Source organism: Macaca fascicularis, chromosome 14 (assembly GCF_037993035.2).
Source record: "Macaca fascicularis isolate 582-1 chromosome 14, T2T-MFA8v1.1".
NCBI lineage: Eukaryota > Metazoa > Chordata > Mammalia > Primates > Cercopithecidae > Macaca > Macaca fascicularis.
The window spans coordinates 54142171-54167382 of NC_088388.1; the positions used below are offsets into that span (position 1 = coordinate 54142171).

Sequence of the window (25212 nt, forward strand, 5' to 3'; positions counted from 1 at the left end):
GATTAGGAGCACGAACTCTATTGTGAACTGCGCATGCCAGGGATCTAGGTTGTGCACTCCTTATGAGAATCTAATGCCTGATGATCTGAGGTAGAACAATTGCATCCCAAAACCATCTCCTCTCTCTCCCGTCCCCAAACCAGTCCCAAAAAGGTTGGGAACTGCCGGAGTAAATCTTTCTGTGTGGGACTCTGGATCTGACCATCTAGGGTGTGGTGCAGTCCCCTTCCCTGGTCTCCTCCCTTGGTGTTGTTTTTCGTGTGTGTCTTTCCTTAAAATCAAACTGTCACTCTTCACAACTGCCAGTGTCTTTCCCCCTTGAACACTCACTGCATTCCCAAATTCTTTTCTAAATTGTTACTCTTAATCTGTTATAAATTGGAAAAACAAGCACCTGAATTATTAGAATTGGATGTAAATGAGGGAAAAAAGGCTATGAGCAAGGGGCTGAGGGACCCTCTTATAAATAAAGTATTTAAGGGGTTGACACATTTATTGGTTCACTTATTTCCTGCAGAGGAACTGTTGCTCTTGTGTGCAGGTAGAGATTAAACTGTACCTGCCTGCAGCCAGCCCAGGGCAGGAGTTCGGGCTCTGGGAACCACCCGACCCTGGCCTGCCACCCCAGACTTCAGCTGCCAGCTCCCCCAGCTCCTTCCTGCTGAATGAATAAATAAATGAATGTCAATTTCCTGTCAAAAAATCTACAGGGGCTCTCATAGGCTGGAGCATGCTGGACTCCCAGCCTGACACCCTCAGCACCCATGTAATCAGACATGCAGGCACGAACCAGCCCCCCTCAGAGACATCCTCAATCCTTCACAGCTGGGGGCGCCAGGCCCCAGCCCCAGGCTGCATCTGGTTTCCTCAGTTATCTGACTGGGATGGTTACAAGTGTGACCAGGAAGTGGGCCAATGGAAGACTCCCACGCAACTTCTCCTATTTCAGGGGCCTTATTTTGTTGCTTTTGTTAGTATAGTAAACAGACTAAAGAGTAAAGTTTTTGTGTTATTTGGTTAAGATCTTGGAAGCTGAAGTAGGAAAACAAAATACTGTCTGAAGAGTGCGGAGGCTTCTGGGGCCTCAATTCTGTACAGATTTAGATGCATTTATTACCTCCTCCAACTATCCTGGAATGTCATTCTCCACTGATTTACCCCAGACATTAGAATTCCACCTGGGAAGCCAATTAAGATGAAAATCTTCAATAGAAGATAATTGGGAAGGTCTGAGAGGCTTGTTATCCAGTTACACCATTCCAGTTGGGACCTATGACCATTGGAAGGATAACTGCTGAAGCCGTGATGTCTCTTGCACAACTTTTGCTAACTTGAGCTTTAAGTATATTTTTTGTTACTATGATAAATATATTTTTTCATTGTTTTCAAATTGTTTGTTGGAGTGTAAAAAAGCAATTGATTTTTCATATATAATTAATAATATAACCAGCAATTTGTTAAACTACCTTATCAATTATAATAAATTGACACTTATTTGGAGTTCTCTAAATATCATCTGATAATAATGACAGTTTGAATTTTTTTTTTTTTTTTTTTTTTTTGAGATGAAGTCTCGCTCTTGTCTCCCAGGCTGGAGTGCAATGGTGCGATCTCGGCTTACTGCAACCTTCGCCTCCCAAGTTCAAGCAATTCTCCTGCCTCAGCATCCCAAGTAGCTGGGATTACAGGCCCCTGCCACCATGCCCACCTAATTTTTTTTATTTTTAGTACAGACGGGGTTTCACCATTTTGGCCAGGCTGGTCTCTAACTCCTGACCTCAGGTGATCCACCTGCCTTGGCCTCTGAAAGTGCTGGGATTACAGGCGTGAGCCACCACACCCAGCTTACAGTTTGATTTTATCTTTTTTTTTTTTTTAAGTATATTCAAGGAAGAGTGTTATCCAAACTGAAATAAAAAGGAGCAGAAAAAGAAACTGAGTTTCAATTATCTGGAAATTCTTCCTATATGTAGGATTTATTGTTTTCTGACATTATTAGATAATATATAATTTAAGTAAAACAAATCATCATTATTATTTTTTAGAGAAATGATCTCATTCTTTTACCCAGGCTGGAGTGCAGTGGTACGATCATAGCCCACTGCAGCCTTGAACCCCTGGGCACAGAGGATCCTCCCACTTCAGCCTCCCAAGTAGCTACATGCCTCCACGCCCTCTAGTCTTTAAAACTCTTGTGTAGAGATAGGGTCTCACTATGTTGCCAAGACTGTTCTCCAACTTCAGGCCTCAAGTGATCCTCTTCGTCTCCCGATTCTTAAAGTATATTATTCATTAATTTATTAAATAATTATTTAGTACTATAGTAGGCTCTGAGGTTGTTATTCTGAGTAAAACTTAGAGATCCATCTCTGCCCTCCTAGAGTCAATAGCCTAAGGTTGTTTTCCACTTAGTAGTCAAGTGAGAGACGAAGGCAGGGTGGTAGTAGAGATGTGGATATATTTGTGATGTAATTAGTAGTTAAAACCAGTACAGCCTGGTCAGGGATTGGAAATTAGGCACAAAGGAGAAGGAACTGTCAAGAATAACTTCTGGACTTCTGGTTTGCACAACTGAAGGGAGATGTCATTTATCGAGATTGGAACATTGAAAAAGGATCAGATTTGGGGGGTAGGGAAGAGAGGGAGCTCATGACTTTGGTTTTCCTCTTTTGATTTTGAGATACTTTTGAGTCATATAAGGAGAGATAGTAGCAGGCAATTGGATATACTGGTCTGTACTTTGGAGGAGAAACCTGATTGGAATCATCTGTTTATACAGAGTAATTGGTGGTTTGGATGTAGATGAAATTGGCTAGGCCTGGGGAGAGCAGATTAAGAAGCGGAGAGAGAGTTGGATGGAATCTTGAGCTTCTATTCTGATTGGCCAGGTAGAAGAGGATGGGTTGGTAGTGGGAAGAGGCAAGAGGAAGGATCCAGGAAAGCATGCTCTCCTAGAAGGTAAAATAATTGAAAGTTTTAAGAAAGAAGAGAAAGTTAATGTTCAAAGCTGCTGGAAGGTTACATAAGGTGAGGACTGAGAAATGTCATTGGTTTCAAATACATTGTGGTAATTGGCAACATTATTGAGAGCTATTTTGGAGAGGATTATCATGGTTGAAGAGTGAGTGGGAAGTGAGAAATGTTTTGAAAATGTATTAGAAAATAAATGAATCTGTATTGTATTTTGGTTTTAGAATACACATCACAAATAAGAATGTTACTAAGGCTTATGGTAAGGTTTATTGAGCACAACCTTAAAATGCTGGATCAACCTATGTAGTAGTTGCTGGAGATCCTGCAATGAAGTTAGGGTGGGATGGCAAGGATTTGGCATGTCTGTCAACCTACTTGGGGACATGGAGTCTTAAACCCTGTATTCTGGAGTCTGTCACCTCTCTCATCATGCTTGCAGATGCCTAGATAAGACAGCCTATGCACAGTGGAGAATTATTAGCAAATACCTAGACACAGTGGGTTTGGGCTCTGTTACAAGAGTGATTATAGTGGTCTCTGGAAATACATAGTGCCACATCAGCCTATTCATTGGCACCTGCTGAAGCTGTTTTATCTGGAATCATTTGAACATTTTGTACTTTTGTGCATCTGCCATTTGTCTTGAAACTAAGTTTATTCAAGTCCTTTGATGACAAATTCCACCGCTCTCTGAGGAAGGGCTCTGGGCCCGCTGCAAATGCAAGCTGTCCCAAGCTTTGGTCTCTGGCTCTGTCAGAAGAAGCAGATTGTCGACCATCTCCCAGCTGCTTCTTGCCACTTGCAATTTGTGCTTTCTACAGAAATCACTCTGTTCTGAACAAGCCAGTCACCTCACTATTGTGAGAGGTTTGTGTGTCTGCTGAATATTTTATTTACCATCTGGCTGGTGGTGATGCACAGAGAACATACTTATGGGCCAGTAATGCCCCGGACCAGTGTATGCCAACCCTGAAAAGGTCACTTGCTTCTCCCCATGCCTGGCAGGCACCCACAGTTCCTCACACAGAGCCCTTGCTATTTCTTTGAGGCTCTAGGAATAGGAGATGTAAGGCAGTGGAGGGAGCTTTCTGCCCTTTTTACCCAGGCATCAAGGTGGTCACCAGGTGTCTTCCTAAGAAGAGGGGCATTTCAGCATCCAGCCCCTCTTCTTGCCTTCCTGAAACTCACATACAAGTTTTCAGGGAAGCACCTTCCATGAGTCTGAGGCAATTTGTGACTATTTCTGCCATCAGTAGGGGCTAAAGAAATCGCCATTCCCTTGCCCCTACTTCACCAACCAGATTCTGTCTTTTGAAAGGGAGGAATTTAATAGCACTTTTCCTTGTTCAGAGGACAATATCTAATTAGGGCTTGAAAGTGCTTCTGTTTTTAACAATCTCCCTTGCAGGTGCAAATAATTCCAAGAGGCCTCTCCCTTTTTGCATCTTAATTCCGTCATTGAAGATAGATGTCCCTTAACAGCTACTCAGGAGGGAGGCGGTAAATGGAAAGAGTACTGGACTTGAAGTCAGGGGTGCTCTATTCTTTTCACTCATTAATGCTTGCCACTAGATACAGTTTGCTCATCTATCATTTGGGCATATTCCTAATTTACCTTGTAAGGTTATTTTGAAAATCAAGACATGTGAATAGTGCTTCATGGATTGCCTGTGTACTGGCATGCCCAGTTTCTATTGTATAGGAAACTGATACTCAATCCTTTAAGTAATAAAACATTTAAAAATACATATGTAGCCCCTAGGCCACATATATATGCTGTATAATATATATAATTGTGGATTGAGAATAAAAAATGCTATATGTTAAGTCCTATTAAAACTAACATTTGTTGAATGCTTACCACAACTTAGTGCCAAGCTCTATAAATTTCATTTCATAATTGTCAAAACAACCCTGTAAGGAAGATGCTACATTTTACAGATGAGGAAATTGAGATCCAAGAACTTAAGACTCCCAGAATCAGTAAATAGCAGATCCAGAATTCGAACCCAAGTCTTTTTGGTTACATGTGTGCAACCTCGGGGCTGTGCTGCTTTCCTCCTCAACATATCTCCTACACAACATCCTTTTATCGAGAAGGAAGCCAAACTCTTATAAAATGTTTCACTGCATCTGAATAAGCAGACAACCCTATAAAAATGTTATATAAGGCCAAGCACAGTGGCTCATGCCCGTCATCCCAGTACTTTGGGAGGCCAAGGTGGGAGGATCACTCAAGTCCAGGAGTTCATGACCAACCTGGGTAATATAGCAAGACTTCATCTCTACAGAAGATTTTTAAAAATTAGCAGGGCATGGTGGTGTGTGCCTGTAGTCCCAGCTACTTGTGGGGGTGAGGTGGGAGGATTGCTTTCAGGCTGCAGTGAGATATGATGGCTCCATTGCACTCCAGCCTGGGTGACAGATTGAAATCCTGTCTAGAAAAGAAAAAAAGTTATGTACAAATACATGAAACCAAACAATGGCTCTGAGGGCAGAACAAAGTGGTGGCTGGTAACATCCCTGTTCTCACTACATGGTGAAAATGGTTATATACCTTGATGATTTATTTTATATCTCAATGGGAAACACTTCTCTGGGTAGCATACGTAGCTCAAGAATCTTGTATGTTGTGTATATATGTGTGCATGTGTATCTGTTCGCTTTGGTGAAATCCTCCCACAGTATTTTTATCTTCTCTATGGCCATAAAGCATAAAGAATGGCCATTTTCCTGACACTAAGAATTGTCATTACGGATGTCAAAGGTTGAGTTGTGCTTGGTGTGATGTGCTCAAAGCCTGTTGGTGTGTAAGGCTGGACTGGTTATTTATTTGCTAGGTGTGGATTATTATCCCTATTTTGCAGGTGAGGAAACAGGCTTAAAATAGTATAAGACTAGCTCAAGTCACAAAGCAGGACTGCAACCAATGCAAAGCAGATTTCACCACAACCAGAAGAATCACTTTTGAAATAAAAAAAAATTCTAATTTCAAAAGAATTACATTAAGAAATATTTGCTGTAAAAATTCAGAATTACAGCTGAACATTATAAAAAGTTCAGAAGTTGGACACTATCTCTAATCCTGGTTCTTTTTCCAAGGAAGACCCATGGTTAACAATCTCATATGTACTGCTTCTCAGATTATAATGTATATTTAAATCACCTGGACATTTGTTAAAATGCAGATTCTGACTCAGTAGGTGTGTGATGGGCCTGATCTACTGAATCTCTACTAAGCACTCAAGCGATGCTGATGCCAGTGGTCCATGGACCATGCTATGAGTACAAGGTCATAGGGCAATGTGCATTTTTATTTTCATTGTTACTGCCAAATTACATTCCGAAGCAACTGTATCAATTACCAACAGAATATGGGAGTAGTACTTATTTCCCACGTTTTCTCTAACACTTAGAAATTTCCCTATTCATTTTTTTCTCAATTTGATAGGTGAACTATATCTATGTTTTTAAAATGTATTTTTATTTTTTAACAAGTTTTTTCACTCTCTTACACGTTCATTGGTTATTTATACATTCTCTACTTGTCCATATTCTTGACTCATTTTTCCATTTGGATATTCTTGCCCCTCTATTTTAGTGGCTTATATGAATTCTTTATATATTTTGGGTATCAATCCTTGGTCTGTTGACTGTCTTGCAAATATTTTCCTCTGGGTCTAAAGAAGAAATTTTTACCCAGCAGCGTTGTCCGGTGACTGAATGGAAGTGAAGCTGTTCAGAAGTTGCATAACCACTTGCTAGGGAGGAATTTGGTACCTCTCTCGACTTCCTGTGCCTTCTTTTTCATATTAATACAATATCTCAGAAAAGAGCTTATCCTACTGTATTATGGTTGTTTATTTTTTGGCCTCATCCATTCAACAGTGATCTCTTTGAGGGCAGGGATGAGGGTCTGTGAGTCATCTCTGTATTGCCAGTACCCAGTTTTGGGTCTAGCACAGAGCAGGCACTCAGAAAATATTTAGTGGATGAATCAATGGACAGAGGGTTAGATGGGTCTTGTTGCTGGATTCCGGCCAGGATTTGCCCTGTGACTCAGCTAGGAGTTGTTTTGGATCCTTAAATAGGGTGACAGAAGAGGAGCAAGAGGACCCTTTGCTCCTAGAGGAAAGTGCCCTCTGGGTGACTTGTCTTCCCTCCATTCATTTGCATATTAGATACTCTGGTGCCCAGAGACAGCAATAATGACAATAGCCAATACTTATGTAGTGCCTTTAGTGTGCTTTGTATACATTAATTCATCTAATTCTTACAGCTTCTACATGAGGTAAGCATTATCAGTATTATCTCCATTTACAGATGAAGAAACTGAGGCACAGTGTGGTTAAGGAATTTTCCCAAGATCATACAGCTAGTAAATGGCAGAACTGAGATATGAACCCAGCTGTCTGGCTCCGTAATCTGTGCTCAAGAGAGAACATGAAAAACACTAGACCTGGTACAAAGTAGGCACTAAACAAACATTTCTCTCTTCATTTACCATCCCTCCCCGAGAAGTGAGCCTTTTTTGTTAATGATATCTCAGACCAGTAGCTTGGCAAAATCCAATCTTGGCCCTACTTTTCCTCTGTAGCTTTTGTCTCTGAACCACACATTCATCCTTGCTGGAAGTGCCAACAATCCCTGTTCTCCTAGGAACCTGGTAACCCCAATTCCCATGCAGCCAGCACAGGGATTGAGGCTTTCCATGATCTGGACCTGTTTTTACCCTCTAGCCACCCCCCGCCCCCCACCAAATCCTGACACTCTGGCCCCAAGGCTTTGCATGGTGCTGCCATCTGGTAGGTACAGATGGCCACTGACAACCGTCTCTGAAGAGTGAACGGCCATTGGCCAAGACTGGTTACTGTTCCTCTTTAACCCTCAGGTCAGGGTACCCTATGCAGAATGTAATCGGTTGGTGGCTGAATTCCATTAGTGACTGGCCTTTTCTAACTCTAGTATCAAAGGTATTTTGAATGAAGGCTTAGTGTTGGGGGAGTCACAGTGTGGTGGTACTTGTGGGTAGGAAGTCCTACTTAGCTCGTCCTCAATCACATCAAGAGAAGAGCTGCGGCCGGGCGCGGTGGCTCAAGCCTGTAATCCCAGCACTTTGGGAGGCCGAGACGGGCGGATCACAAGGTCAGGAGATCGAGACCATCCTGGCTGACACGGTGAAACCCCGTCTCTACTAAAAAATACAAAAAACTAGCCGGGCGAGGTGGCGGGCGCCTGTAATCCCAGCTACTCGGGAGGCTGAGGCAGGAGAATGGCGTGAACCCGGGAGGCGGAGCTTGCAGTGAGCTGAGATCCGGCCACTGCACTCCAGCCTGGGCGGCAGAGCGAGACTCCGTCTCAAAAAAAAAAAAAAAAAAAAAAAAGAGAAGAGCTGCCTACCCAATGTAAAAGATGGGTGAAATCCAGAGGCTGTAGTAGGTAAACCTTATCAAGAATCTTCAGCCCCATTGTATATGCCTCAAGGCACTCACTCTCCTCTTGCGGCAGGAGTTGAAGGAGACCCTAGATTCTCTCAGTATAAGTTTGAAGAACTACTTTGTACTGGAGTCTCAGCTAGGCCTGCTCACACCTATTATCTGATTAACTCCTCACAATGATCCCCAGCAGGAGGCAGGATTTATTTAAAGTAAAGGAGAGGAAACACAGGAGTTAGATAAATGACCGAACTTGAGAATCAGAAACATCCTTACAATCCAAGGATGATTTTTAGCAGCTTCCTGAGCTCAGAAAAGAGGCCCGTATTGACACAATGAAACTCAGATTGGATCTACATATCTGGAGCAAAGTGGGCAGAGTCTAGGACAACTGGTCATTTACACAAAACCTCAGGAGCACAACCATTACTTGTTGGATTGGATGTACAGTAACTGAATTCAGGACTAACGCTATGGATTTCTACCCAGGTATTGTTTACGAGGGAGCTTGCAAAGGGACTTTTTTCTGACCTGTGACTCTGCAAAATCTTTGTGAGCAGAGTCTTTATGCCCCCTCCCACTTCCTTTGTTTGTAACCAAGGGATTAAGGGTCTTGAGTGGAAAGTTGAGGGTACTGGGGGTGACCAGTACCTGGAAGAAACTAGCCTTTGATTTTGAATATCTTATCAACCTATGCAGATCACTGTACTACTGATGGTGAAGACATACATTATGAATAGAAAGCCAATGTGCTGGAGCCCAGCTAGCCACGATGAGATGAGCTCCTCGGTGCTCATAGCTTTAGTTCCTGTTAGCTTCCATTAGGGGAGAGAGGGCTGATACTGGTAGGTAGAGAAACCAAGTATTGCTAAACAGCAGGATGGAGATCACGGAGCTGAGCTCTGGCCTGGAAAGGGAGTGACCATATCTGGAAGGAAACTCACATGATCCTAACCACTCACTATGTGTCCTGCACTAATTAAAGCCCTTTCTGGAACATTCTCTCAGTTAATTTTCACAACCTGTCCTCAGTAAGGTATTGTCTACCTACATTTGATACATGGGAGAAATTGAACCCTAATGACTTTTTGAAATGTGTCCAGGCTCTCATAACTAATACATGGTAGATCTAGGATTAGAACCCTAGAGTCTGCCTGCACCTCCAGAGAAAACTCTGAACTGGTCAGCCACACCCTGTGACTTTTCAGAGAGGAAAACCTGTTCAGCATTCTTCTTTTGTTGTATTCATACCCTGTACAGTTACACATTGTCATAGATGATCAGCTGTACAAAATTTAAGATCACACAATTCACTTTGTTTTCTTCTTGACCCTCATTTTTTTTAAACTTGGAATTTTTTTCCATTAAGAATGTGAAAAGAATGTGTATTGCCTCCTCTTTCTAGCCCTGTGGTGGTTTAGGAAGATTCCAAGAAGGGCTGAACTTCCAGGGCTCCTCCCGGGAGACAGGGCAGAACAGAAGGAAAGATTACACCTTAACCTGTACTCAAGGGCATTGCTTATAAGTCTGTCCAACCAGAAGAAAGTTCAGATCCTTTATTTGTGAGCTGGATTATACCTCTGGAAGAGAAAAAAGGGAGAGACAAGTTTTACTCCCTCCTGGAGGCAGATTTCTCTACTTTGATTTTTTCAGAAATTTTGTACATTCTTTCCTCTCACGTATGTATCTCCTACATACCATACACACGATTCTTCTCCCCCTCCTATACCCTAGGCCACCTCAACCCACACCCACTGTTCTCTCTTCCAGCTATGGATCAAGGGAAATCTTCCAGGGTCCCTAGTTGGTATCTGTTTTCACAGCATCTTTGGGGGGGTTTTTTAAGCAAAGTGCTGGTAGAAGGGCCCTTGGCTGATGGGGCCATAAAGTGCCCTTTCTTTGGTTTTGTGCCTTCCCTCTTTTGTGGGTCCAGTTATTTGAATCCAGAGACATCCCAGGAGGGAGCTGCCCTGAGTATTTCTGTGACTGGTTGGAAGGCTGGCACACAACGAAGTGGGCATGCAGCAGACTGCCTCCCTGGCTTTTAGGCCAAAAAATTAAAGCAACTCAGAGATGGAGAAGAGGCAGGAAATCTGTGTTGTAAAAAGTCTTTGTTTAAAGGAATTCTGTTCAGGTGCTGAGAACGGGGTGTTCAGCAGAAGAGGATAATATAAGTAAACATTGGCACTAAGAACAAACACAGCAGTATCACCCTCTGCGTCTGGCCTCCCCCTGTGCTCAGTCACAGTTCTCTCCCACCGCCCTCTCCGACAGCAATCACAAATAACATATAGAAGGGCTTTACAGTTCAGAGAGACCTTAATTCCCCCCAGTGGCATTTCCTTGCAGGGTTTCCCTATGCACTGGGTGACCCTGGTCCCACATGAATGAAAACTGGGCTTAAAGGACACATCCATGTCCTGGGAGCTGTATAGACTTAAAGAAAAACCTAGATAGGGGCAAAATTTGGGGCAAGCGGTGGGGGTGGGGGAAGAAGTGGTAGAGAGTCATCTAACAGGTCACCAATGTTGCTTCTGGGAGATTCCCGGAGGGTTGGTTCCTTTCAGCCAGGTTTAGGGCCAGGTCTGGACACATTCAGGAGGCCGGTGGCTGAAGGGCGGAGGGCAGGGTGGAGGCCCAAGTGAGGCCAAGGAAGGAGTGGATGCCCCTGGGGCTGGCACTTCCTTGGCTTCTCAGGGTCCTGGCAACCAAGAAAAGATTCCAGGAGTCGACCGGTGGCACCAATGCGAGAAGCCCCGGGCGGATGAAAGAAGCTGACCCGTGCGACCCCCCTAAAACCAGGAGATTCCTGCCCAAGAGCAAGAGATGGAATTCCCCTCACCGAGGAAGCTGCCGACCTAAGGGCTGGGACTGGAAGCGCGCCCTCTCCGGGAGCTTCGGGTCTGGGGCAGCCTGCGAAGGCGCGGGTGGAGGCCCGGGCGCGTCCCTGGGGGCGGGAGCCAGGGGCGGCCAGCAGGTGGGGCCTGGGGGCTGGACTCCGCCCCCCGCTCCCGCCCCGTTGGTCCGCTGCCGCTCAGCACCTGCCCCTCTCCAGAGCCGGAGCGCGATTGGTGGCGGCGCTTGTCGCTCGGAGGGGGCCGGGCCGCTCTTATTCGCGGCTCTCCCAGCCGTCGCAGCCGCTGCCGCGGTTCTCCTCGCAGCGCCGGCCGGTCGGACCGCCAAGGCAGCCAGCACTGGCGATGGGAAACGGTGTGGCCGCCGACACAGGCAGTGGCAAAGTTTCCCAGACGTACACATCTGGGCGCGCGGCTGCCGGCTACCCGTGACCCCTCTAGGAAGGGCTCAGGGATCTTTAATTTGGAAAAAATTCCGCCTGGTTTCCTTTGTCAAGGTCTCTCCGGGTGGCCAGTAGCAGGAGCTGCAAACTTGGGCACGGCGGCTTCACCGGCAGCGGACCGGGCTTTGGAGAACCTCAGGACTCAGGTGCTGGGGTGCCCAGCGGCTCCGGACGTGCTACGGGGTGTGAGCGCGGGGGAGTCCGGGGCGCGCGACAAGGAAGGGCCCCCGGGAGCTCTATATGGAGGAAGGATCCCAGAATGGTGTGCACCAGGAAGACCAAAACTTTGGTGTCCACTTGCGTGATCCTGAGCGGCATGACTAACATCATCTGCCTGCTCTACGTGGGCTGGGTCACCAACTACATCGCCAGTGTGTATGTGCGGGGGCAGGAGCCAGCGCCCGACAAGAAGCTGGAGGAAGACAAAGGGGACACTCTGAAGATTATTGAGCGGCTGGACCACCTGGAGAATGTCATCAAGCAGCACATTCAAGGTACGGGCGCCCCGGAAACTTGGGTCGCCCATGAGGCCCGGGAGTGGCCCGCGCGGCGCGGGGTGCGCTAGGGCTGGTGCGCATCAACTCAGCCACCGCGGGGCTCTGGGGCCGCAGATGCGTGGTAGTCGTGGGGCCTGAGTGTGAGCTCTTGCCTGCGTGCGGGACCCTCTGTCTGCGGCCGTGCGCGCTTCCCCGGGGCACACGTGTGTGCGCAGGGCTGCACGCGCGGATGTGTGCAGCTAGCTGGCGATATGGGGGCGCGCTGCGCACGTGTCCAAATGTGCGTGTGACTCTGGGCTGGTTGCTCGCGGGCTCTCGGGATCGCACACAAGTCCTGCTCAGAATGTGTGTGCGTGTGAATGTCTGTGTGTGTACAAGAGGGAACACGCGGGCAAACGAGCTTTTTTGGCCACTGTAGGCGTCAGGCGAGATGCCCGCGCGGCGGCCCTGACTATGGGCAGTTAAGACTCGCAGGTTGCCGGACAATCGAGGCTAGGAAAATTGCGTGTTTCAGCCCCAGCCCCAGTCTTGCTATGATCCCGTTGGTACGCGATGGGGAAAGCAAGGAGAACCGCTTGAACCTATAGCAGTCCCTACCCCCACCACAGCCCGCAGGTCCAGGACCCTCTCCAGGAGCAGGTATCAGCGCCGGCAAGTAGCGCTGGAGCTTGAGCTCTGTCCACTGTGGTGATGCTTCCGCCCAAGACTGGAAGAACACGCCCTGGGCTGCGCCTTCCCGGCGGAGCCGCCCAGGACCGGGTGAAGGCCGATCCCTCTGGTAGCTCCACTCTTAGGCCCTGGGGGCAGCCGGGGCGGAGCAGACAGACCTACCTGGGTTGAGTCTGAAGTGTAAGGTTACTCTGGTTGGGTGCGCTCCAGACCAGTGCGGAGGTCCAAAGGGAGGGTGGGGGTTGCAGGGCCCTCTCCCGAGGCGACCTGGTCAATGAGCTGTCAGAGGGAGGGGATGGAGTTCTGGGCCAGGAGCACTGGTGCCGGGCGCGCGCGCGCGCGCGCGCACACACACACACACACACACACACACACACACGCCCTCACGTCCACACTTCTTCGCCTCCCCGCGCCCCCTGCTTTCTACCAGGCATGTGATCTTCTTAAGGGCAGGGCCGAGCCTAGTTCCCCTGTAAACCTAGCAGGCCCACCAGGCTGAGGGGCCAGAGCATGGCAGACCTTGGCAAAGTCGAATTGAACTGAAGTCTTCCCCCTCCTCCCCCGCCCCCCGCCAGGAGCACTCCCTTTTGTTTACACGTGGATGTCTGAATTTCAATCCTTGCACCTGCTGCCCTTGCCAGGGTAGAGATGGCTCCTCCGTCTGAATTTGGTGTTTCCCCGGGTGTCCAGAATAGTTCCTTCCCTGGAGAAGGTTCAGGGAGGTTCAGGTGAGTGCAGGAGACGCATCCACACCCATAGTGCTTCCTGACTAATGACTTCAAAACAAGCCCATGGCTTCGGCACCTTCCCAGAAAAGAGAGACATAGACAGCTTCTTCTTCAGACCTGCCTCTGCCTCTGCCTCTCAACCTGGCACTGGGCTTGGAAACCAATTTACCTATCTGTGAGTGCCTGTTGCTATTATTTCTTACGTGTCCTTTTCCATCAAACAGATCTTGATGGACTATTAATCAGCAATAGAAGTACAGTGTTTCCCCCAGGGTGATTCAGAATGTTCCCCGGGAGACACAAAGCCATACCTTACTTTGACATTTCTAGTTTGCCGACAGATTTTGAGATTTTCATTCACAGATTCTGTGTGTGTGTGTTCCTGGAAAATGATTCTCTTGTGCTTTTCTTTCTGGTCAGGCAGGAGGTGAGCAAGGTACTGCTCAGGGGATGCCATTAACCCCTGAGCCTGTCATGGAGTGGGTGCCTGTCATGTGGAATATGGACCATGTCATATGATTTCTAAGGTTCGACATGCAAACAAGCATAATGTTGAAGTTGAAAGCAAGCATTGTGATTTTTCTCCCCAGAAACTTTATAACTATGTGTTGTTCAGCTTTGAAATCTATACCTGAAAAATTGGAGAAGATGGGTTAAAAAAAAGGAGGCAGGGTCCCTAAAACACATGTTGTTCCACTTGTACACATGCAGTGACCCCTGTGGGTATTCAGAAATAACCACAATCTCAAGACAGAGGGCCAAAGCTGCAACCTATAGGAAGGTAAGGAACGGTCAGTGACTTGGAAAGACTGGAAATGAGGCAGGCAGGGGCAGAGGTTACCAGGTTGGCTGTGCCATTATGGTGTAGCAATGACCGGCTGCTCCCTTTGTGGTGCTGGGGCCATCCTGAGCTGGGATTTAGGGAACAGAGGTAAAGGGCCTATAAAATTTGGGGCTGGTCAAGTGCAGCTCTCTGAAGGCAGAGGGTGGTAAAGGACAATAAGATCAAGCTCTTGTGCTTGATGGTACAAGCTGTTTATGTGTACCCCACTGTCAAGTTCCCTCTAGTCAGCATAGCCCTTAGAACAATCCAGTTTACTTTGCTGAGCTGGAGGGAATAAGGGGTAATAATAATAGCTAAAATTATATAGCACCTAGGATGTGTCAGGCCCTATTCTAAACACTTTACATATATTGACTTATTTACTCTTCACAACCTTATGAAGTAGGTAATATTCGCTCCATTTTACAGATATGGAAACTGAGGCAGGGAGAGGGTATATGATTTGTCCAGGGTCACACACTGGTGTGTGGTAGTACAGGGATGTAAGCTCAGCTAGTGTGGCTTCAGAAGTCTAAGTTCTTAGCCACGTACTAAACTGTCTCCCAGGAGGGCCCCAAGGTCCCTTGGAGTCCGTTAACAATGGTGGAAGTGGGTGTCAGAGGAAGAGACCTCAGAGGATGGCTGAGGGGTGAGGGAGTCAGCAGCCTTCCCACTTGGAAATGCTATAGATAAACTCAGGAAGCTCTGGGTTTTGCTTTGTTTCATGTCAAGAGGCAGCGGTTCCAGTCCCTTAACTAATGTTTGCTGAACATGCAGGACAGTCCCTGGCACATCCTACAGAAAGCAGCTGTGGGGTGAAAGTGTGGATGAATGGATGAGTGCAGATGCCTAGGGCCACGTTAGTCATTAATGAAAGTGTTACCACTCTCCAAAAAAGATGTTTTGCTTTGGAGTCTTGTTCAGGGTCCTCTTTTCTTTAGAAGGAAAGTCTCCCGGAAGCTGCAGATGTCACAAAATGTTCTGCAGGATGTTCCACAGGACTTGCAATTAGAAGAGGCTTTGGAGCATCACCCCAGAGGTCTGTTCTCGTCATGACTGAAAAGTTCATTTTCGTCTTGGGAGTTGCAGTGATATTTCATTTTAATTTGTTTTCTGATTGAATGATTTAATTAGATGGTGTTTGGGACTCTCTTGGGAATGTGAATTGCAGTTTTGAGAAGTTTTTTGACCAAATAGATGTTAAATGAGAGGGTGGATAACTTATGAGTTTTTCAAAAAAGCATCCCGGGGGTTTAGAAACACAAAGTAAGTGTTAGTAAGGGTCAGGTTCCCTCTATCTTAGGAGTAGAAAGATCTGATGGCTTGACATGGTGAGGTGGATGAAGCAAGAATTTGCTAAAGGAGTTCTCAATGTTGGAGAGTGCAGGAAATGGAAATGTTGATTCAGTTCTTATTTTGGAAGTTCCGCAAAAATAAAGATAGCTTTCTTCTTTTCTTAGTAGCTTTCTGAATATGGAAAAGAATGTGCCAATGTTTAGGAAAATATTTAAAAATGCATAAAACTGCCCATAATTCATTCTATCCTAAAAATCAGTTTGCATTTTGAGCATTTCCTTCTAGCTTTGTTCATTTGCCTCCATATTTCAAAATGAAGGTGTAGTCATGTTTTACATGAATTTTATATTCTGCTTTTTCACTTTCTTTTTGTTAATGAAGCGCTATTTTTTTCCTTATTTGCTACATAGTTTATTGGTTCAACATTTATCTGTTGGAGACCTAATGTGTGCCAGACACTGCACTGGGAAAGTGATTGGGGATTATAGTGGTGAACTGTACACTAAAGACACTCTACAAGAGTACGGGCACTCTTGGTCCCTGTCATAGTGGACTTGTTTTCAAAGGACAAAGAATCCCTCTTAGTCGATGTGATCAGGGCTTCAGTTAGTTAATAGAAAAACTGGTTAAAGAGGAGAGTACAACAAAATATTACATACATGCCTTAAATATTTTTATTTTAATTTTATCCAAAATGTGCATTCATTTGCAAGACTCTTTTTTTTTTTTTTTTTTTTTTTTTTGAGACGGAGTCTCGCTCTGCCGCCCAGGCTGGAGTGCAGTGGCCGGATCTCAGCTCACTGCAAGCTCCGCCTCCCGGGTTCACGCCATTCTCCTGTCTCAGCCTCCTGAGTAGCTGGGACTACAGGCGCCCGCCACCTCGCCCGGCTAGTTTTTTGTATTTTTTAGTAGAGACGGGGTTTCACCGTGTTAGCCAGGATGGTCTCGATCTCCTGACCTAGTGATCCGCCCGTCTCGGCCTCCCAAAGTGCTGGGATTACAGGCTTGAGCCACCGCGCCCGGCCCCATTTGCAAGACTCTTGATATCAGGCCAAAGTTTTGTCTTTGGAATGTATCTGCCATTTGGCGTTCTGTTCATCTTCCTTGCACAAACCACTCCCATAATGTCCTGTTTACAAAGTTTGATTTCTAGTTCTGTTTTCTTTAAAATTCATTGAACACTTAAAGGTGCTTATGAAGCAGTCTCAGCGTAGTAGCCTAAATTGTTACGATTTTTGTCTCGTCTTTTGCAATGGTTTTGCTCACATGTAATTTGATTGCTTTTCTTTAACTGACTACCCTTTATAAAGACTTTGCAAAGCACTTAGAACTTAAAGTAATTTTCTTAGAAACAATGCTCATCTTTTTAGCAGTCGTATTTCATTGGTTTATGTAATACGTGATTAGATTATGCTGTTACAGTGACAAGTACAAATAGTGTAAACACATTTGAGAACAAACCCACTGGATGGCTGGTAAGTGTACAACTCGACTATCTGCAGGAGCCGTGGGCAGTGGTACTAGAGACAAATAGGGTTTGTTACAGAGGGAGTGGCAAGCATAATTAATCTGGAGAATTGATTAAATGGAGAGTTTCTAAAGAGAACTTTTACTGTATTTTTAATGACTGAATAGTATTCTGTCATCAGTATACCATTACTGATTCAACCACTTTCCTATTATTGGACATTTGTTTTGCTATTATAATTAGAGCAGAAATGAACATCTTCACCTCACTGTTTTTTGATTATTTTTAAGGATGTCTTTCCAGAAGTGGGATTAGTACTGACTCAAACAGTCTGAACATTTTTATGAAAGATTGTTTTTTCAGAAGGAAAGCCTTTCTTTACAGCCACCAGTAGTGTATTGTTGTACCAATGTCATGGAGCCTGGCCAGCATTGGGTGTTATCATTCAAATTTTTCTGAGTAAATGTAATCCCTGTCAAATGCTCTATTCTTTTGATTTGTACTCCTTTGATTATTCTAGAACTTAATATCCTCCCCAACCCCTGATGTTTGTTTTATCTTGTGGGACTATTTGTGTCCTTGCTCACTGTTTTCTCAGACTATCAGTGTTTGGCCAGGTGTGGTGGCTCATGCCTGTAATCCCAGCACTTTGGGAGGCCAAAGTGGGAGGATTACTTGAGCCCAGGAGTTCAAGACCAACCTGGACAATATGGTGAGACCCCCATCTCTACAAAGAAGAAGAAAAAAAGACTCTCAGTGTTTCTGATTTGTGTATTTTACGTATTTTTTGATACATAAATGTTTTGCCTGTGTCCTATGTTACATACATAATTTTAGTTTTACATAGATGCCTTAGGGCAGTGGTTTTCAAACTGTGTCCCCAGGAGCTCTAAACTTGTAGAAGGTTTGATCTGCGGCCTGAGAATTAAAACAGTTAAGTGGGGTCTCCCAGACTCTGCCTGTAGGTACTCCCTCCCCTCCCTGCAACAACGAAACTCCACTGTCTTCTGTTTTCTATTTGTCGTTCTATAAAATATTTCATTTTTAAAAAAGGTTCTACTTCTTTTGAAAACAAAGTTGAAAATAACTGTTTTGGGAAAAGAGGAAAGATCAGATTGTTATTTTTTTTGTGAGGGATGATGGTGGTATAAAGAATTCAGGAGAGTAAATAAATCTAAAAGGAAATTGAATTCGTGGGTGGTGTTCTTGTAACATCTATTTACCCTTCTGAATACCATGATTAATAATGTATTACATTATGTGACTAATTTCTAAATCCATTATCTTACTTCATTGAGTCAAGATCATCCCAACAATGGAGAAATGGGTTATTAACTGCATTTTGTTTCCTGAAAGTTTATTAGTCATATTATGTGCATATGAATGCATACCAGGTCAGTAACAGCAGGTTGTTCGCCATGACTACAAATCATTTATGGTCCCTAAGAATCAGCAAATGTCCTGGGCTTGGATGTTTTTCTGTCTCCTATAGCTTTGGATGTCACTTAGAATTGCCTCATGTCCTTCTCATCTGATCTTTGACTTGGCAGCGTTTGTGAAAAAGAGGATGTGATGTTTGCTGAGTGCTTGGAGTTTATTTGAGGAAAGAGTGTCATTTAAATAGTAAAGCTATTTGTCCTCTGGAATGAACTGTTGCATGTGAAATTATATTAGTAACAGTGATTGACATTTTGAAAGAGTTCAATAGCAGGACTTAGGAGTTGAGCCTAATTACCTTTGTTAATAGTTCAGAACCACAGCTTTGTGAAGAAGAAAAGCCTTGCCAAAGGACACAACTTTTCCCCATGACCAAAGAATCTTCATTTTTAGCCAGAAGTGTGTAGGCTGTAAAATAAATGAATTCCACATTCTTTCCCACTCACTTGACATAAATTGTTATTTGCCCTTGATAAGTAAGTTGGTGGAGAATCTCAAGGAGAATTCAGAATGAAAAGTGTCAGAAAGCCACAGTCTGGTTTTGTCATTTATGAGGGCCTTGAAGGTCAGCTTTAGCCACTTGGGTTAGGCTGGCCTATGTTTTCCCAAAGGTATTTATGGGATTCAGAGTCACATACAGAGTTACTGGAGCATCTTCATTACCATCGTATAGGATTTCTGACCTCATTTCACTTGAATAGCTGAATGCCCTTGATATGCTTTGAATGTTTGTCTCCTTCAAATCTCATGTTGAATGTGGTCACCAGCATTTGAGGTGGGGCCTCGTGGGAGGTGTTTCTGTGAATGGCTTGGTGCTGTCTTCCTGATAATGAATGAGTTCTTGCTGTATTTGTTCATGTAAGAGCTGGTTGTTTAAAGAGCCTAGCTCCTCCTCCTCCTTCTCTTCTTCTTCTCCTCCTCCTCCTCCTCCTTCTTCCTCTTCTTCTTCTTCTTCTTCTTCTTTTCTTCTCTCTCTCTCTCGCCCCTCTATCACTGTGACATACCTGCTTCCCTGTTACCTTCTGCCATGATTGTAAGCTTCCTGAGGTCTTCCCAGGAGCCCAGCAGATGCTGGACTTTGAATAGCTTGCAGAACTATGAGCCAAATTATAAATTTTTAATTTTATGATTTACCAAGCCTGAGGTACTCCTTTATAGCAATACAAAATGGATTAATACAAAGCTGTTGTCTTGATTTGGGGCTTGAGGGTCTCCTTTGGTTTGTGGTGGAAAGCCAAGCTTGGCTTCTTGTTAGCTGGGTTTTATCTAGGAGATGGGGACAGACAGGCTGTCCTGTGGAGAAGTACATTGCTGAGCAGTCCACTTGGAGGGATGTTACACAGAAAGCTCCTGGAGGAAAAACCTAGTTGAATGTGAGTGATAGATGTAATCAGAAGGCAGTGTGGTGGGCTTTGGGGAGAGATAGAATTATGCAAGAAGCTGAAGGGCAGAGGCCATACAGGTTGCCATACAGGCAAAGTGGCTGAGGTCCACTGGTGGCTAATCCACCTTCAGTGAATGGCGGGCCATGCTGTTTATGCTGGCCTGGAGTGTCTCTTGAAGGGTGGAGCTTCTGCCTTGGATTTGGCAGGGATGTGGTATTTCATGGCTCCTACAATTGCTATTGAATCTCACTTGCCTTTGGTGTTAGAGTCAGCTCCATATGTAATGCAATGCTTGAGCCCAGGGGTCCTTGAGGTTTCCCCCTTCCTCACACATATGCCCACATACAGGGCATGTGCCGTAGGGCAGGGCTAGGAGGATGCACCTCCTAATACATTGCATTCATTCTCACTCCACCCTTTCTTTTCCTACTTGAGAAAGCATATTAGTATGCAAGGGAATGTAACAACCTTGAAATCCCTTTAATTTATTAGAGTTAAAGCTAATCATTCATAAGCTTTGATACTTAAATTATTGTTACTCACTAATTACCTCACAACTGTTCCACAGCACGGTATGTTGTGGCAGTGATTGGGAATGACTGCTGTTCTGGAATCTTCTCTGTGGATCTGTATACCTTTTATAGACCCCTGTTGTTCCAGTGCAGCCAACTGGAACTTTAAGCAAAAGGATTCCTGGTTATACGAACATTTAAGCTTTGGTGGTTTTTCTGACTACACGATTATGGATTAAAATATGTTGCTAGACAGATCATCCCAGTGGGGATGCAGTTCTGAGATGTAGTTCTCTTTCACTGCCTGACATTCAATTTCAGTTTTGTGAAGGTTTATTTTTGGGAGATGAAGCTGTCTTTAATGATGCTAGTGGAAACCCCTGAGTGTCCAGCCACAATAAACATTGAGTGGCTTCCCGTATGGAGCCGCTGCTAAAATGTTTTTAGAGCCAACAGGCATACTTTGCTGGGCTACTTTCCATTGCCACCATCCTTTAAGAGCTCACAGAAATACAGTGTTTGGGAAGATCCAGAGAAGTGGCATCTACACTCTTCACCTTGGGACAGGTGAGAACAATGAAAAACGATACCTACAAAGGAGGCTTGTGGCCAGTTCTTTAGCATGAATAGGTTCATTCCACAAATGCGCTGAGTTTAAGTCTCAGAGCAGAGTTCCCTGATTAAGATTGTTGAGTGCTGCATCTTAACAAGCTCTGGTGCTTTGTTGGGCTTCGCCAGTCTGACTTGTGCGTCCATCTCTGTCCCCTGGGAACTTGGAGTTAAAGGCCATTGAGATCCCAGAGGAGGAGGAAGGTAATTCAGGGACTCTGGCAAGACAGGATTCGAAGCTTGGCTTAATAAATGTTGTGCTAATGGCATCTGGAGATTTAGGAGAACAGTACCAAAATTGCTTAGGCCAATGGATATGAGAATTAGAAAGCTAAGGAAAGATTTGAAGTGACAAATGAGAATCCTAGCCAAACCCTAGATTTATTTTAAGAGCAACAGGCATATAGAGAATTAAAGATTGATTGTATCAAGGGAATGGAGGAAGACAGCTACGGTACTCCAGTATGTCAGGGACTGGCCCAGGTGCTGTCCAGGCATGATTACTTGATTTATGTATTTTAATGAACAAATATAGTTGTAATTTTTAAAATTAGCGATTCCTTTTCATCTTCACAACATAGTAAGGTAGAGTTTTTAGACGTAAGAAAATGAAGACTTAGAGAGTTTGTCCAAGGTAGGTCACAGGGCTGATGGGTGGTAGAGCCAAGAAGGGAAACTGGCTACAAAACCAATGCTCTCTACGGAATAGAAAGGAGGATGAACATTTCTCATAGAGAGGAATGAGAGATCATCTTATCAAAGATGGTGTTTGAGTGTAGGCTCAGAGGCCTCAGGTCAAGTGGGAGGCCAGGCAGGGGCTTGGTTTGCATTTGTGTCCACAAGGAACCTGGAGGGTAGGGTGGCCAGCAGTAGAAGGCCCTGGTCTAGCAGGGTGAGGGAGCGGCACCACAAAGCTGTGGACAACATTTTCTCCTAGGTCACTGCGGGGCCTCCAGGAACTGGTCCTTGTCAAAAAAGCAGAGTGTTCCAGCTGCAGGCTAGAGCTCTTTCAGATTCATTGCGACTTTTGAGCACCCAAAATGTCCCAGGCACCAGGCTGAGTGCTTTCCTGTGCCCTGGCATAGTCACATGTCTTTCAGGGTGACCAGCTTATCCTGATGTGCCTCACGCTTTCCTGTTTAAAACTGAAAGTCCTAGGTCCAGGGAAGCCCCCAATTCCCTGGGCAAACCTGGAGGGTTGGTCATCCGAGGCTTCTCACAGTGGTAAATTCTGCTCCGTGTTAACTCCTAGCACCGGGGTTAAAATAGCCTTTCTGATCGTGCTGCATCCAGTCTTTGATCTCTGCTCTTGAACCTTGACTTGCTTGAAGGTTACAAAGAAGAAGGTGAGGGTCCACAGCCCCTTCCCCATTTTCCCTGCCCACACAGGCTGCCTCCTCTCTTCTTTGTTATTCCTTCCGCTTTGGCATTCTTTGGTTTTCAGCTGTCTGAGCCTCTCAGGATTTGTAAAGGAAGAAACAATTGCTGTAAAGGAAAGCTCTAATAAAGTGGTTTGGGCACAAAACATCAGCAGCTGTTTATTTGCCCAAAACAGTAGGAGTCCATATTAATAACCTTGTGAGTTATATGCTGGGAAGTTAAAAGTAAGCAAGAATCTTACTCAAGACCCACAAATGTAACTTTATTCCTTTATTGAACTAATCTCTCTTCCTGTTTATGCTGGTGACATTTTCTGTTATCCATGTGGAAGATCCTTTTTGATCTTCCATTACAGATTTATTTAGCTGTGACTTGGTTGGCATCCCAAGGCAGAGGGGTTTTCTGGTTTCTCGTTAGTGCAGTTACAATGCTTTGTGTTTATATGGTTCCTGCCTCAAAGGATTTCAACAATAAGTGGGACAGGCTTTGTCTAATTAATCATCATATCTCCCTGATGGGAGAGAAGGAGCTGTTAAGAGGAAGGGAGAGTCTCGAGAAGACTTCAGATCTGTCAGTTCATGGGCTTGGAGAAGTGAGTCTTTTAACGTTTTGGTTTCTTCCACTTCCAAACCTCATTTTTAATAATAAGTGGATCCTCTAATTTGCATTAGTTTCTAAGAGTAAATGGAAGAAGGTATAACATGTGGGAATTATGACATGGAATGTCCAACTCAATAATTGGGCCAGGCCTTTTATTTTGTGAGAACCTGGGGATTTATATTAGAAGAGGAATCCAATGGAAAGTGCATAGAAGAGATCAATCAATCAAGAATGGGAAAAAAAAAACAACCGGTGAAGAAGGACTATAGAAAAATAGGTCTGAATTTGTCTGGAGAAGAAATGGGAAGAGGAAGAGAATTAATGTTTGCTGAGCATCTGTGATGTGCTGAATACTTTACACCTGTCACCTCATCTTAACCGCATAAGCAGGCCTGTGGGATGGTGTTATTATCCCCATTTTACAGATGAAGAAATTGAGGCTCAGTGACTGTAATGAGTTTATCCCAGGTTTAGCAGCTAGTAACAGATAAAAGCCCATTACCACTCTTAAGCTCCTTAGTAAGGGGCGAAGGGCCCTCTTGTTTTTCTGCTCCTTTGATGTTGATCAAGAGAATCCTTTCTTTTAGTAGAAACGTTGAGACTGGAAGAAAACTTTTTGAGGGTAGTGAAGTCCTGAGGTGCGTTACCAAGTGATTAGTTTGGCAGCCTCCTTTCCTGGAGAGGTAGGAAGATGACTGTGCCAGGAGCTGACCTGGGCTCAGCTCTCTGGAAGATTGAGAGAAACTCTAGGTATGGCGTTTCTCTAGGCCAGCTGCATCATTTTTTCTTCCAGAAGCAGACTTAGCATGAACAAGATCATCTCCACTCACTCAGGCCATAGCTTTATTTTGGGGGTCCTCCAGGCTCAGGGCATGGGGTGGGGTAGGGGACCATAAAAGGGGGACTGGTCTACACAAAGTCAATAGCAGACATGGCCAGGCCTTCCAGGAACTTCCCATTTAATTGAGGGAATGGAATATTTGGAGTTAAATGTATGAAATGGTGGGCCCCTAGCTATGTGGGCAGTTGTAGGAGGTGAACACCAAGGCTGGCATTGTTTATTGTGGTGTGGGAATGGGAGGAAATAAAACCACCGTGGGGAGTTGGGAGAAATCGCACTCTCCTCAATGTTGGCTGGGAGTTTGACAGTGGCCTGTACCCCTGCCTTCTTTTGGTATGTGCTCAGATTCTTCCCTTCCTTCACTGAACAAGCATTTATTGAACACCTGTGCTGGGGATGTATCAGTGGAATCAGGGCAAAAATATGAGGGACTACAATTAAACGAGGAGGTGGTCAGGGGCTCTGCTATAAGCAAAGACTTGAAGAAGGTGAGGTGTGCGCCGTGTGTATGTTTAGAGGAAGAGAGTGCCAAGCGGTGCGAACAGCCAGTGCAAAGCCCCTGTGGCAGGAGTGTGCCTGATGTGTTTGAGAAACAGTGGCCAGTGTGGCTATAGCAGGGTGATGGTGGGAAAAGGGGGCAGGGGAAGAAGCCAGAGAGGGGCTGGTTGGGAAGCCGGTTGTGCAGCCTCAAAGGCCACTGCAAATGGAATGCTCTGGAAAGACTGGGGAGCTACCAGAGGGGCTGAGCAGAGAGGCATCAATGCAGGCTGTTCTGTGGCTGCTTCCTGGGCACCTCTTTTGGGCTCGGTACTGTGCCAGGCATGGTGGGAGATGATAAAATATATGCAACACGCTCCTTTTCTTTGAAGAGCTCATAATCAGGCTGAGAAGACAAAACAAGAAACAGTTAAGGATCTTTTGCAGGCTAACTCATGTAATGAGGGTTAAAATTGAATTCCAGAAGAGCGAATTGTCAGAATAGACTTCATGGAGGAATAGGGACTAATGACGCATCTCTGAAGAATGAGGAGGATTTAAGGGAGTGGAGTAAGAAAGATTTGGAGAGGGCTAGTTATGAAATAAATCCAACAATTACCTTCAAGAGGGAAGCCTGAGTATCTCAGCTAGTGTGGTGGAAAAGAATGTGCAGGTAGTCATGAGAATCAGTGCTGCTGTTTACAGTTTGGGTGACCTTGGGCAAGTCTCTTCACTTGTAGTGCCTCAGTTTCCCCAACCATAGAAATGAAGACAATTGACCAGG

At 45.0% G+C, this 25212-nt stretch overlaps 1 protein-coding gene across 6 annotated transcripts in view; it reads left to right on the forward strand.

Annotated features, from left to right (window-relative positions):
- Positions 1 to 11543: 11543 nt before the first annotated feature.
- GALNT18 (polypeptide N-acetylgalactosaminyltransferase 18) overlaps positions 11544 to 25212 on the forward strand; it is a 362191-nt gene continuing 348522 nt past the window's right edge. For all 6 annotated transcript variants that reach the window (XM_065528547.2, XM_065528548.2, XM_005578608.4 and 3 more), the window contains exon 1: positions 11544 to 12200. In XM_065528547.2, coding sequence (XP_065384619.1) covers positions 12177 to 12200 — 24 coding nt within the window. In that variant the 5' untranslated portion in view covers positions 11544 to 12176. The remainder of the gene's footprint in view (positions 12201 to 25212) is intronic.